The 14,076-nt window shown below is 43.7% G+C and overlaps 1 protein-coding gene and 1 long non-coding RNA gene across 17 annotated transcripts in view; both read left to right on the top strand.

Moving 5' to 3' along the window:
* The window catches only part of GABRB1 (gamma-aminobutyric acid type A receptor subunit beta1), a 169,015-nt gene that overhangs the window by 12,751 nt on the left and 142,188 nt on the right, over window positions 1-14,076 (top strand). For 7 of the 16 annotated variants that reach the window (XM_068942983.1, XM_068942981.1, XM_068942984.1 and 4 more), the window contains 3 exons: window positions 3,767-3,884; window positions 8,419-8,510; window positions 8,607-8,674. In XM_068942983.1, the coding sequence (XP_068799084.1) occupies window positions 3,844-3,884; window positions 8,419-8,510; window positions 8,607-8,674 (201 nt within the window). In that variant the 5' untranslated portion in view covers window positions 3,767-3,843. Of the gene's footprint in view, window positions 1-3,766; window positions 3,885-8,154; window positions 8,341-8,418; window positions 8,511-8,606; window positions 8,675-14,076 lie in introns of those variants that run through there. The other 9 variants (XR_011141070.1, XR_011141069.1, XM_068942993.1 and 6 more) reach the window with 2 other exon arrangements.
* On the top strand, window positions 8,809-12,668 carry LOC138067225 (uncharacterized). Its single transcript, XR_011141071.1, has 2 exons — window positions 8,809-9,274; window positions 9,878-12,668. It is a non-coding gene; the product is annotated as an uncharacterized lncRNA (long non-coding RNA).

Below are 14,076 nucleotides of genomic sequence, written 5' to 3'. Positions count from 1 at the left end.
TCTATTCTAAATTTCTTGAGAGTAAATAATGCAGATCTCTCTCTTTTCTCAAAGAAAACGTCATTAAAATTGATTAAATGTTTTCTTTCTTCTTCCTGGTACGGGAACACTTTGATCTACACACCTATCTCCGTGTGAAAATATCCCCTGAAAAGTTGCTTGTCTGACTGAATTCAGCCACCCTATTTCTTTATTGCTGGAAGTAAACAAGCTAGGCTCTTATTTATGTGAGTCACAGATTCATAAGCTTCTGTATGCGCTGAGTGCATCACATCATTGAAATGGGACAAAGAGACACATTGCATTCTAGTGGTTCAGCATGGTAAAATACTTCTGTTATGAAAAAAACTTGTATTTCTGTATTCACTACATATAAAAAGACGTATTTAACCCAACAATTTAAAAAAGGGTTTTGCAGTGAGCTGCCTTAGCGTATGATGCACTGGAAAACCTGGAGAACAAGAACTCAGTTTATCAGAAAAATAATTTCCAGGCCATTCTAGTGACGATGTTTCATTTCCTCTACAAACAAACAAACAAACAAAACATGCAAATAAAGACAGGACCAGGAATAAAAAAAGCACAGAAACAAAGGCCCCAGTCTTACAAATATACACACAGCGTTCTACAGTACAAATCAGCTTATTAAAATCAATGGAGCTGCTTGCCATGGAAAGACGTACGCGTGCTCAGTTTCTACAGAGTAGTTTGCACATTAGGTATTGACTCTTTCTCTCATGCTTCTGACGTTTTACCTGCACTGACAAACCTCAGCCACTGAGAACTGTGTAGAAGGAAATACCTTTTAATGGGAATCATATGAATATCAGCACTTAATATTTCTTTGTGTTCTTTAGCTACGTCCTTGAAGTGTCTGCAGTGCTGCCTACAACCCCCTTCTTTTTTTTGGCAACACTTCGGACTGGTGGATACTTGTAGCTAGTCTGATCACTGAGGCTATTAAACTATGCAAAGGCATACAAGCTTACCGCTCTCACGGTTCACACCTCTTCTTGCCTGTCTCAACACTTGTAGAGTCTCTTTCTACTTTATCCTAGATAGTTTGCTCTCTGAAGCTGGGATTGTTCTTTTAATAATTTCTACAGTGTTTGGCACAAAGTCCTTCATCTTCAGACTCTGCGACCTCTCTTCAGATAGCATCACAGGGAAAATGAACTTGTGAGTCTTCCACATCTGGGATGAATTAAGAATGCCAGAAGAATTGCTTACGCTAGGTAGTGAAGAGAAAGACAAAGAAAATGTCCTGTCAGTGATTTCTGTGTCATTAGGCACTCAGTATTAGACTCGTGTGCCTAGGGAGAAAACAAATTCTGTAATGATAAGAAAGGATTTTGGATGAGTGGTGTACACTTCAGGTTGGGAGATCCACAAGGGGATTTCAGAAGAGCATTACAGATGTTTATCTGAAATGATTAAAGCCTTAATAAGTTATTCTAGCTGTAGATATTGTAGGACAAAAAAAAGTCATATAGTCCTTATTATATATTCTCTTCTCACTTTGATTGCTGAAGATGAATAACTTCAATTCACTATTTCCCTATTTACTATTATTTCCTTAAAAGCACTGTCCTGGATGTTTTACAAGCTCATAAAAACAAAGTGAAGTCTGTACTGAAAAGATCTTAATTGACCTTTACAGCACATAAAAAGAGGGATAAAAACAGGGCAGCAAGAAGCAAGTAAAAGAGGGTACAAGGCTCGTGATGTAATTTTTTTCTTCCCCACTGAAGAAAGGGTGAGGCTGTGCAGGCTTACTGAGAGACCTGAAGGAAAGGAAAGTGGCTGGCAGGGGGGAGATGCTCTCCGCATCGCATGGCACCATTGCTCAGCCTGCAGATCCACATCTAGATAAATGTGAGGCTCAGCGTGTCACTCCACCGCTCTTCTCAATCTCTTGCACAGCTTTCCCACCGCACCGAAATCCCCAAAGCACACTAAAGCTATCTCCAGCTTGCCATTTTCTGCCATCCAAGCAGACTGCTCACAGGCCATATTTGACTAAAGGGATTACTCTAGGTATAAAATGACAGTAGCATTATCACTAAGCAGACAAAGTATGTGACCTACTTTGTAACTTAACTCTTTTCTCTAAGTATAACTATTCACTATTTTGGTTTGGTTTGTTTTTTTTTCCTGAAAATGTATTCATTTCACTGTTCTAGGTTTCCTTTCAAAGTTTTCAAACTCAACCATTAGCTTAAGTTTTACAAATTTGAAATTTTATTCTAAAATTTTTAATGTACTTTATCAGTATAGTTACTGAAAAACATCACCTGCTCAGTGCCAAGTAAGAAAAAAAATATGTCTACTCTAATTCTATTTTTCTTCTACATGGGATGTTTTGTTTGAGGCAGCATCACAGATCACGCAGCCAAGAAACCAGTGGGGCACAGATGTCTAACAGTGAATAATTCAAAGATCTGGAGCTCTGTTTCCCCTTCTGTTTCCTGTGCATATTTACACTGTAATAAACATTTCCTAATTAGTGATGCTGCTTGCACACTTTACACTAATCATGCTTCCGGTGGGTCTGGCCTGCATACCTGTTCACACAGCAGTTATCCTGACTGACTGGAAAACTGCAAGTCCAGTTAGGCCACTTAGATTATGAGTATCCTGGTTTTGCAAGTCCCTGTTCCTAATTATTCAAACCTGTCAGTATGACAAATATTAGCATTTTTAGTGTTCACCTCCATGTGCAAAGTACACAGTGTAAGATACACAGCTTCCCTTTTTCATTTTGAGCAAAATCACCAAGTCACACTTTCTATCAATTTACGTTTAAGTAGGCAGAAAGTGTCACTAGGGAGAGATGCACCTTTTGTCAGTATACATACTCACCGCTTCGCAGAATCACAGAATCACAGAATGGTGGAGGTTGGAAGGGACCTCTGGAGATCATCTAGTCCAACCCCCCGATCAAGCAGGGTCCTCTAGAGCACATTGCACAGGATCGCATCCAGGCAGGTTTTGAATATCTCCAGGGAAGGAGACTCCACAGCCTCCCTGGGCCACTGTTCCAGTGCTCCAGTCACCCTCACAGGAAAGAAGTTTTTCCTCAGGTTCAGATGGACCTTCCTGTGCTTCAGTTTGTGCCCGTGCCTGTCCCTGGGCACCAGTGAGAAGAGACTGGCCCCACCCTCTTGACACCTTCCCTTCAGATATTTGGAAACATTGATCAGATCTCCCTCTCAGTTTTCTCTTCTCCAGGCTGAACAGGCCCAGCTCTCGCAGCCCTTCCTCAAAGGAAGGCTGCTCCAGTCCCCTCATCATCTTTGTAGCCCTCCGCTGGACTCTCTCCAGTAGTGCCGTGTCTCTCTTGTACTGGAGAATGCAGAACTGGACACAGTAGTCCAGGTGAGGCCTCACCAGGGCTGAGGAGAGGGGCAGCATCACCTCCCTCCACCTGCTGGCAACACTCTGCCTAATGCACCCCAGGAGACCATTGGCCTTCTTGGCCACAAGGGCACACTGCTGGCTCATGGTCAACTTGTTGTCCACCAGCACTCCCAGGTCCTTCTCTGCAGAGCCACATTCCAGCAGGTCAAACCCCAGCCTGTACTGGGGCATGGTGCAGGACCCTGCACTTGCCTTTGTTGAAGTTCAGGAGGTTCCTCTCCACCCATCTCTCCAGCCTGTTGGGGTCCCTCTGGATGGTAGCACAGCCCTCTGGTGTGTCTGCCACTCCTCCCAGTTTAATATCATCAGCAAACTTGCTGAGAGTGCACTCTGTGCCTTCCTCCAGGTCATCGATGAATACATTGAACAAGACTGCAGCCAGTCCACTCATCGAGCCGTCACTTCCTGAGCTTGCCTACGAAAATGTTATGGGAGACAGTGTCAAAAGCCTTGCTGAAGTCCAGGTAGACACTTCTGCAATAATTTTCTCCTAGTTCTATTAAAAGTTGTGATCTTCCTTCCTACAGAGCTCATCCAGTAGGAAATGGGAACAGTTTCTTTTTTTTAATAATCTTTCATTCTTTTTAAGTAGCCAGTATTGTCTGAGCAGGACATTGTCTTTTTGCTGCACTTTCTGATTTCAGAATCACAGAATCACAGAATGGTTGAGGTTGGAAGCGACCTCTGGAGATCATCTAGTCCAACCTCCCCGCTCAAGCAGGGTCCTCTAGAGCACATTGCACAGGATCACATCCAGACAGGTTTTGAGTATCTCCGGGGAAGGAGAGTCCACTACCTCTCTGGGCAACCTGTTCCAATGCTCTGTCACCCTCACAGTGAAGAAGTTTCTCCTCCCGTTCAGATGGAACTGCCTGTGGTTCAGTTTCTGCCCGTTGCCTCTTGTCCTGTCCCTGGGCACCAGTGAGAAGAGACTGGCCCCACCCTCTTGACACCTTCCCTTCAGATACTTGGACACATTGATGAGATCACCTCTCAGTCTTCTGACTGAAAATAAGCACTGCAAAAAAGATTGTTAATAAACTGAAAACATTTCTTTACAGGAGAAAAAATGCCACCCCCCCAAAAAAAGTTTCTATATAAGGCAGGTGAAAAATGAACATATAATTGGCCAAGGATGATTTTATGAATCATGCTGCAAGATTATATAATTTGTGCTGCTTCTAGTAAGTGTACAATGTGCAAAAAATAAAGGATATTAGATAAAAGCAATGTATTTTAATTGCTTTAGATTACTAGTACTTACGTATGCTCGAATCAAGATGAAAGTTTTCCCCACCCGTAAAGTCTGCCTTCACTAACTCAGCCCAGAAAGTAGTTCCAAAAATTCTTATTTCCAAAATTTATGCCTATCTCATAGACCCTGTAACACTAAATCCATTGTAAAAATGACTGGGAGAAGAATTTGATTGGCAATGCTTTAAAGAAAAGAGGTTACTGTGCAACAAATGAAATAACCATAAGACAAGACCAAGATCCATTAAAGCCACCACAGGAGCCTGTTTTTCTTTAAAACATATTGCAAATAAATGGCAAAAGTCACCAGATTAACCTCCTAGGTTTTTAGGTGCTAAGCAGCCTGACTTCCAAAAGTGCAAAAGATTATAGCCTAGAACCTTGGATTTATTTTTTGTGCCGTTCGTTCCTCAACGATAGCGATAATACTCAGACTATGAAAGCTAGCCTCCTTTGCCATGGTCACTCATTTGTGAGATCTCATGTTCTTTGTCACAGGCCTTGTTAACAGCTGCTGATAGCGACAGTGATGATTAGAAAGGAGTATTTTTATTGGAATGACAGACAAGACTCTTTCACGTTAGTGGCTTGGAAAAGCATGCTATATTTTCACAGAAATATATCTTCTGCAAAGAAAGCAGAACTTCAACATTCCTTAAACCGAAGATAAAACCATTGAGCATTTCAATTGGTAACACTCAGAAGTCCTGCTGTTAATAATTTACCTTTTCAGTCCTGGAAGCATTTGGAAGACAGGTCCTGATCTCATTATCTGTCCCATGGGGGTAAAGGATCCCTCCTACTGCCCCCGCGGGGGCAGTGTAATGCCATGCCGCTCTTCCTTTGGGAGGTTACTAAAAGTACCTACAAACCTCTTGTTCCTCGTTCCCAACTACTGAGGGATCTTTTCAGGATTCTCCTCACACAGCTGGCTATTTTTTCATAGTCAAGACAAAGATTAAGATGGTCAGGTATATGTGAGGAACCCCGTAAACAGAGCAAACATTCCTCACAGAAAGAAAATGTTGTTACAGTCTTAACAGGGTACTGGTGAATGGATTGATAGGGATGCATGCAGCTGAAAGACTTAATTTGATACGAAACTATAGAAGAGATTTCTAAAAGATGGCCAGGAGAACTGGGTCTGTCCACTCTGGCTTCTGTCCACTTCCAGTGGGACTGGAGCACCTCAGTGCCTTTTACGCCTGCAGAAATATCCTCCGATATATGCGTCACTGAACAGGATGGGGAGTTTCACTGTGAACCTGGGGACCTGTGCTGTGGGAACCTGGTACTATTAAATTTGTGTGTGAAAACAAAGCCAGCTGACAGTAAAAAACACCCAACCATATTAGCTTTGCCTTTCTTGAGTGTCATATGGCCTGATTCAGTGTTCAGAGTCTATCTGCGGTAAGCACTGGACCACGGCAAAAATGCTGAGATGGGTTCTCACTGTCTCCACATGAGCCTATCAAGGCTTCAAGGGTTGTTTCAAGGTCCCAGTTTAAAGCCCACATGTACCCCATTAATGAAGCTGAAGAAAATGAGGTTGAATTTCCACAACAAAAGCAGGGTACACCTTTGGGAAATAGTCAATGGATCAGTGGCCTTATTTCTGGCATGATCAGTGAAGGAACGAGATGCTACCCTAAGGGAACCCAGCTCAGGAAGGGGTCTTACAGAAATAGGCTTGTTAGGGAGAACATCCTTATCTCTGCTGGAATTACACTCATCAGTAATGGGAGGAGACATGCAGGGCAGGTTCTTCATTCCTGCCTTTTCCAACCAGAGGATGAGCTCCAGAAATGCACCTAATGCACTTCAGCCACTAATGGGCATTCAGTCCAGGGACCAGACTACAGCTAGTCCAAGGTAAACCTCCCCAGAAATGCACCTAGAATATACTGCAGGCAGAACACCCCCTCCCCACCCAGGACTTGTGCCTTGAGATGGATTTTGGCAAGCCATACAGAGCAGCGGTATACAGGCACATGTGACTTTCAAATGGCTTATGACAAAGTCAGTTATCTACAAGATATAACGCTGCAAACCACCATGAAGTAAAGAAGGTCTCTATCATACCATGGAAAATCCTAATTTAGTGCTTCAAGTGAACCAGGTCATTTTATTATGTCTGTTTGACACAATTCTGAATGAAAAGAAACCTTCTAACAGACCTCTCTAGGCAGGAAATTTTAAAAAATACGCTATGGCCAAGCAACCTCAATTGCACGCAAATATTAGTAAAATATACTCCTCATGATTAATTAATGTTAAAAACTCTTTCAAAACAGCAATGCTAGGGTAGTGCCAAGTTGAGCTATGAGATCACATTTTTCAGAAACTAAGGTCTAAAACAGGAGCAAAAGAAAGATACATTCAAGGCAAAAGTCTTTACAAACTATTGAAAATAGTCATTATACCTCTAAAAAAATAAGAAAATAATATTTTTCATAAATTAGCATTGCCACGGTTACTAGAGGTAGCTGTGACAGTGAAACAATCCTGCGGCAATCTCTTAGGAATTGTGTTATGCTCCTTCTCCAAGAGTGACAGATTTCCCTAGAAATACACGTAGTAAAAATGTTCAAAATTGACCCTACAGTTTGTGTCACAAATTATATATTTTGATATTCCTCTATTTTTCATTGTTATATATTTCAACAACAAAAGCATCCACAAAATTCCAGATTGTCTGAGAAATAAGTATGTGTGACACTAAGCTCCCTCAAAAACATCCAATACATATCCCAAGGTCACTGCGCACAGGACTGCACAGCGCACAGATGAGGGGGGCTGAAATCTGAAAGGGATAAATGTTATGCCTGCTGAGCTACTGAGCAGGGAAATAGAGTGGCACCAGCAAAGTAACAGATCGTTCACAGAACTCTGACTAGTCAGCGTGTAAAATTGCTCATAAGAAGTCAGGATATATGAGAGCATAAATCCACGCAATGTTTAAAAAAATCCCCTTCTGAATGCAAGATCAATTACTTTGTTTGAAAAATAGCAGCTAAAAATATGCTGCGATCTAGTGCATATGCCACACTTGGTACTTCTGCAGAAGGGATAGCTCCAGTGACAAATCTGAAGCAGCAGGGCACTGGATAGACTTATAATTAAGACTTAAGCCTTCACAGTTGGAGGAAGTCCTATTTGCACCAAATTCTTAACGTCTTTTGGATTTGCAAATATCCTTTTACGTTTTCTTTAAAGCTACCAGGCAATACGAGCCCGAATTTTCACAGAAAAGTGACCTCAACTTTTTTTTTTTCCCCCTCGTGCAGAAAAGTTTGCTAATGCCAAAAGTTAGGCGTGCCCCTGCTGCAGCGCCTGCCGCGAAGGGACGCCCCCGACGCGGCGGGTACGGGCAGCGCCCCGAGCCCGAGCCCGAGCCCGAGCCCGTCTGTCCGTCCCGCGCTCCCCAGTCGGCGGGGCGGAGCGGGGCGGGGCGGTGCCGCCAGGGGCCGCTGCGCCCCGCTCCGCGCATGCGCCGCGCGGGCGGGAATTGTTGCTCGGCGCCGCTCCAAGTTGCGGTGCGCGGCTCTTCTCCGAGAGGCGGTGGCTGCCGGGTGCCAGGGCTGGGATGGGGGCGGCGGCGAGGCGGGACTGCTCGGGGGCCCTCTCGCTGCCGCTGGTGCTGGCCGTGGCGTGCGCGGCGCGCAGGTGAGCGGGGCGAGCAGGTGCGCGGAGCCGCCGCGGGCCGCCGGCAGCCTCGCTAACCCGCCTCTGCTCCCTCCCCAGCGCCAACGAGCCCAGCAACATGTCCTACGTGAAGGAGACGGTGGACAGGCTGCTCCAGGGCTACGACATCCGCCTGCGGCCCGACTTCGGAGGTAAGGCGCCCGCGCCAGCCCCGGGGAGGGGGGGTCCGGCCCCGGCCGGCTCCCCGGGGCGCCCCGGCTAACACCGCCTCCCGCTTCCCCCCGAAGGGCCGCCCGTCGACGTGGGCATGCGGATAGAGATCGCCAGCATCGACGTCGTCTCGGAAGTCAACATGGTGAGTGACCACCCGGCGCGGAGCTCAGCTCCGCCGCCGGCCCGCGGCGCCCCCCGCGCCACGGCGCCGCCTGCCGGCCGCTCCGCGCCCTGCGGGCACCGCTGCCGGCGGCGAGAGCGCGGCTGCCGCGGCGAGCCCCGGCGCGGGGCTGCTCCCCAGCGCGGCAAGTTACCCTGCAAGAGCGAAGGGCGTCGCGGTTGCTAGGAAGAGTTGTGCATCCTGTTGGCATGTCAGCGTGCTGGGATTAGCGCTCCAGAACTGCTCGCTGCCGCGCTCAAAATAACGTGCTACAGGTCTGGGGTTCTGGGTCCTGTGTGCGTGGTTTTCCTCTCTCCGTACTTAACAGCTCTCTTCAGAAATGCTGGCCTCTCCTTAGCTCTCGTGGCAGAGGGACAGCTTCATTTCTGTCTATGTCAAATGATTTAGAGAGTTAGGCACTTCACTTTGCAAGCTAACAGCGTTGAGCAAAAGGGGCAAAAAGAAAATGTAGCTTCTAGAAAAGACCTTCTTGCAGGAGAGAAAAAAAAGCACAGCAGATGAAGTACAAAAGAAAAGGAAGTTTCCTATGCAGCTATCAAAATCAAAGTCTCCTAGCTACAGGTATGAGACGTACTGCATTTGATTTCAATTCCACTGCTGAAAGGAATGCTAATAAACATGCATGCTTAAAGATCAAAAAACATACATATGTAGTGCTTGTCTCGTTTCACAGCCTTTTCCCAGAAAAAAATGAAAAGTCAATTACAACTTTAAACATTTTACAAAATCCTGTTGGATTAATATTATACCCTGGGCACTCTCACTCTTTTCCTTTGTTTGGTCTCATATGAAAACTTAAGCTGCTTTTCTTGCATATGGCGAACAGCTGTTCAGCTAAAAAGCTAGAAACCTTGCATTTCCATCCCCATCAGCAATTAATTTCTCTCAAAATCAAGGTAGTATTTACCCCTTCAAAGTAATTTACTCAAGAGCAGGGATTTTTTTTTTTTCTGTAGTATATTGAAGTGAATGTTTTCTCATTAGAAGAGAGATTGCGTGTAACTGTTGCATATACTGATGAATATGCCTGGTTGGATCATGAGGAAAGGAGATTTGTTGCTGTGCATTTAGCACACCAGGCTCTGCAGAGTCTTAACACCACGTAAAAACAAAACTTTGCAAGTTTCTGCTCCTCGAGCTCCTGTTGCTGCTTTTTACTTTCAGGTAGGACATGGTAGGGACTGTGCAGGGCAGAGGAAACAGAACAAGCGATCTTCTCCAAATCCAAATAATTGAAGAACAGATCTACTCCAACTTCAAACCATGCCTATCACCCTGTAATGGGATGGCTGCTTCTGCAAAGCAATATACCTTGGAAAGCCAAACACAGCAGACACCATCACCAAAATACCTATCCCGAAAGGTCCAGAATATTTCTTGTAAAGTGTCAGCACCTGAAATCCTCTTACTTGGAAGAGGCGTGGATGTAACTGAGCGCTTCCAGTGGCGGTGTCATGGGGCATAAATTGTATTACATTGGCTCGCGGCATTTCTGCTTGGCTCTGAAGGGAGTGGGATCCAACATGCAGCTTCCTCCTCTATTCCAACCCTTGCAGAGCCCTTAGGAAACTGCAGTTTGAACTTCTTGTTTTTAATCAAGGAAAGTAATAGGCTAGATGGATTCTTTGACTGCTTTCTGTGTGCTGGGGCGGGGGGCAGCTCAACTAAGGCTAGTCAAAAAAGTGACAAGATGTCTTTCTTTTATAAAATGCCACATCTCTCACAGTGGAAGGAAGCTGCCATTCCCAGGAATAGCCAATAGTCCAAAGTTAGGGCAAAATATGGGAAAATCAGTCTTCATACTGAATCAAGCAAGCTGAGGATATGAAAGGGGCTCTCCCATAGCCCAAGCACATACACCTGTACATGATGCATACAATGTTCTGTCACAAGGTCTTTATGTGTATTGTCACAGCCCATGTTATACAGTCTTTTGGACAATCATCAATTTCATCAATCATAGCAGAAATTAGAGAATCTGTATCTCAGCTTAAGTAAAATTTTCTTGCCCAGTAAAAGAATGCTTTATCCTAGTATTTTTTTTTCTCTGAGAATCAGAGCCTCGAAGTCCTTAATGTTGCAGCAACCTGTGAATCTTTTAGCTTCACTTCTGCTTTCTTTTTAAATTCATTAGTGTACTGTACATTTTTTTTCTTTGTTTAGTAAGAGATGCCATTCTTCTCTGGCTTCAGAGCCACAAATGTTTACAAGATGGTAGTTCATAGCTTCTGTTGTCTACAGGGCAGTTTTGCTGCGTAAGGGAAATGGTGACACAGGTGGAGAAAGCAGCACCTTTGTCTTGTGAGCCCCTCCTGACAAGAGAGATTGGTTGTCTTACAAGAGCTCTGTTCAATCAGTCTCACCCTAGGAGTGGTGGAAGGAGTTGTCTCATTTTTTTGCACTCTCCTCAGCCACATAAACCTTTATTTCCAGAACAGCAGAGGCAGCTATTGCAAATCTCAGCACCCACTGGTGGGGTTAAAGTTTTCATTCAATTTCAGTGCTTTAATAAGAGTGAAGACTTTTTTTTTTTTTTCTCTTAATTTCTGGTTTGTAAAGGAGACATACCCCTTGAGCGCATTCAGTGAGCTTGGCGTGGCTGTGGGCTGTTCATCCAGTCAACAGGCTGGGTGCGTCCAGGTAAATCCTGTCCTCAGACTTAGGCAGAAAGTTGAAATACAGAAGACAACTACCGTCAATTACGGGAACCACCATGAGTAGTAACAGTCCGCTCAAACAGCTTGTCTTGCGATAGCAACTTCTTCTGGTATACTAAATTACTGTGAAATAGTTTGCTTGTTTAGGTATTGAAACTCGCACAGTCTTGAAGTCAACTCTTCTGTTACTTCCCCTAAGCACTCATTCTTCATCCGTTCAGCTTCTTTAAACTGCATTGTTTTATAGCTGTTCTGTAGTCTAATAATACTGTACTGAGCTGCCATAATAACTTTTACAGAAGGATTAATTGAATTGAATTAACTGAATCACTTGTTCTTGGGACTCTTCTATCTGACATCAGATACATTGTTGTATATTGATTTTTGCAGGTAATAAACTGAAGAGCTTGCACATCAAACAAACAGCAGAAATAGGATGTAAAAGTGCTAATGACTGTTGCCCCATTGTAACCATACTTCCTCCTTAATATGCCATGGGATAAGCTTTAATCTGTTTCCATCACATTTTCACATCCTTGGTGTAGTAATTGCAATTTGCAAAGCACTCCCTTCCAAAGGTACAAGGTGACCCTTTGCTTTGTCTCAATTAATGACTGTTCAGCTAATCTTCAGCCATGACAGTTCCTTTAGAAGTATATTAGACATTTACATGAATATAAAGAGTTCATTAAGAACCATGCTATGACTAAATCTGTTAAGTTTCTGTAATGTGAATTGTCTGGTTTACTGTGATACCTTTACCCTGTTAACAGAAGGTGCTGCTTGTATGTCAAGAATAAGCAGAGGTAGCATGATTCATGGAGCTACCTTCAAGCTTCAACACAAGCAAACAAATAGCGTTTTACTGTATTTCCTGGGGAACAGTCAAGAAGGATGTGACTGAAAAAGAAAAATCACTGCAATACGTGACATTAATTTTGTCTTGAAAATATTTTCCTAATGAGCAGATGGTCAAAACTTTATAATAGAGTAAAGGTAGCTGCATGAGTTGTAAAGCTCTGAAAGCAAATGCACAGAATAAAGAACAGTATATAGAGCAGTTGAGAGACACAAAAAATAAACCTATTATATCGGGGAACTCTGTTCTGGACCTGCTACACCGACCTAATGAAGATTTGATTTGTTTGTGTCCCCATACCTCTCAGATAGCAGGCTCTGTGTCACCAAACAACCATCTGTGATCCTGAGTGGCCCAATCATGAAAGAAAGAAGGGAGGAAAGAAAACATGGAAAGAATGTTTGTAATTTTTTTTTCAAGAGAGATACAGTTCTTGAATCTAAGAAGTAGAGAAGCTCAAGTCTCTTGCACTCCTCTAGTCTCCCAAGCAAGCCAAAGATCTTGCAGAAAAGCAGGATCTCATCTGTGCCTGCTGCTCCAAAATCACTATCTTCTTCCCCACGTCTCTCTTTAAGCAGTCCTTTTATGCTGTCAACACCTCAGCCTGTTGGTTAACATCTTCTTGCCCCAGAAAGAAGTAAGCATAGCTTAAATCTCTTATTTCCAGCATCCTTTTGGGAAAAGTGATGATTAAATAAGCCAGCTATTTAGATGATTCCCCCTTCCCCCCCTGTTTCATGTGGTACTTCCCTCTCATATCCTTTCTCTCCTTCCTGCCCTTACAATTAGACATACTAGATATAGGGATAGAAATGATCTTCTGATGCATTTTTGACATGTTGGTTTACACTGAATGATGAAGTCACACGTTTGCAGCACAGAGTAGACCTGCATGCCGTGTTTGATCCCTCACTCTGTCATTACTGCAGATTTTGATCAGTTCCAAGAATGAAGTGTCTCACACATTACTTAAAGCTCCACTGCCCATGTTTTTGTCAGACACCCTTTCCTACCCCACCTACTTCGCTTTTCCTGGAAGCAAAATAGTGTTTCTCTTTTTTTCTTGCTTTAGGGCTGCTCCCAGTACAATTGCTGAAACACTAGCTTACATAAGAAATCAAATCCAAGTGAGAATTGTGTTCTCTAACATACCAGAAGTTTATAGATATAGAACTGCAGCTGTTTATAAACAGCTTTCTTTCTAAAGGCTTGACTGCATGAGATACTTCAGATCATCATATTTTTGTTTGTTCAGTTTGAATAGATCAGTGAATAGTTTTGCAAGTGTGAAAGAATGAAGAATAACTTCCTGTTCCATGCTCTGATCTCTAGAAAGGATCTTCCTGATCCTGCAGGGTTGCCTGTTCTAGAATGGTTCATGCTTTTTCTGTTTGGACTTTCATGGAGTCATGTCCCACATAACAATGTCCGCGTATTTGACTTCTTTCTGGGTCTGCCTAGGCTTGCTGTGTTTACTGTTTATCATCAGTCTGACTGTTCAGTTTCCTTCAAAAAAATGACAGAAGTCCAGTTTTTGAAGAAAATAAACAGAATTATGTTCCAGACAGTCTGAACGTTAGAACCAAGCCAAATAAATAAGCAGTCATTTGTTTGAGCAAATGTCACCCTGCAAGTCAAAGGAGAGGATTACAGTTCTTTTCACTTGTATAAACAGCAGCAAAGAGGGCCAACAGCATCCTGGGCTGCATGAACATGCCCAGCCAGCGCATCCAGGGAAGTGATTACCCCTCTCTACTCAGCCTTTGTGAGACCACATCTAGATTCTGTATCCAGTTTTGGTCCCTGTACAAGAAAGATGTTGAACTGCAGTGAGCTCAGCAGATGGT

This window comes from Struthio camelus, chromosome 4 (assembly GCF_040807025.1).
Source record: "Struthio camelus isolate bStrCam1 chromosome 4, bStrCam1.hap1, whole genome shotgun sequence".
Taxonomy (NCBI): Eukaryota; Metazoa; Chordata; class Aves; order Struthioniformes; family Struthionidae; genus Struthio; species Struthio camelus.
The sequence above is the reverse complement of the archived record's forward strand: the minus strand, read 5'-3'. Positions and strand labels throughout refer to the sequence as shown.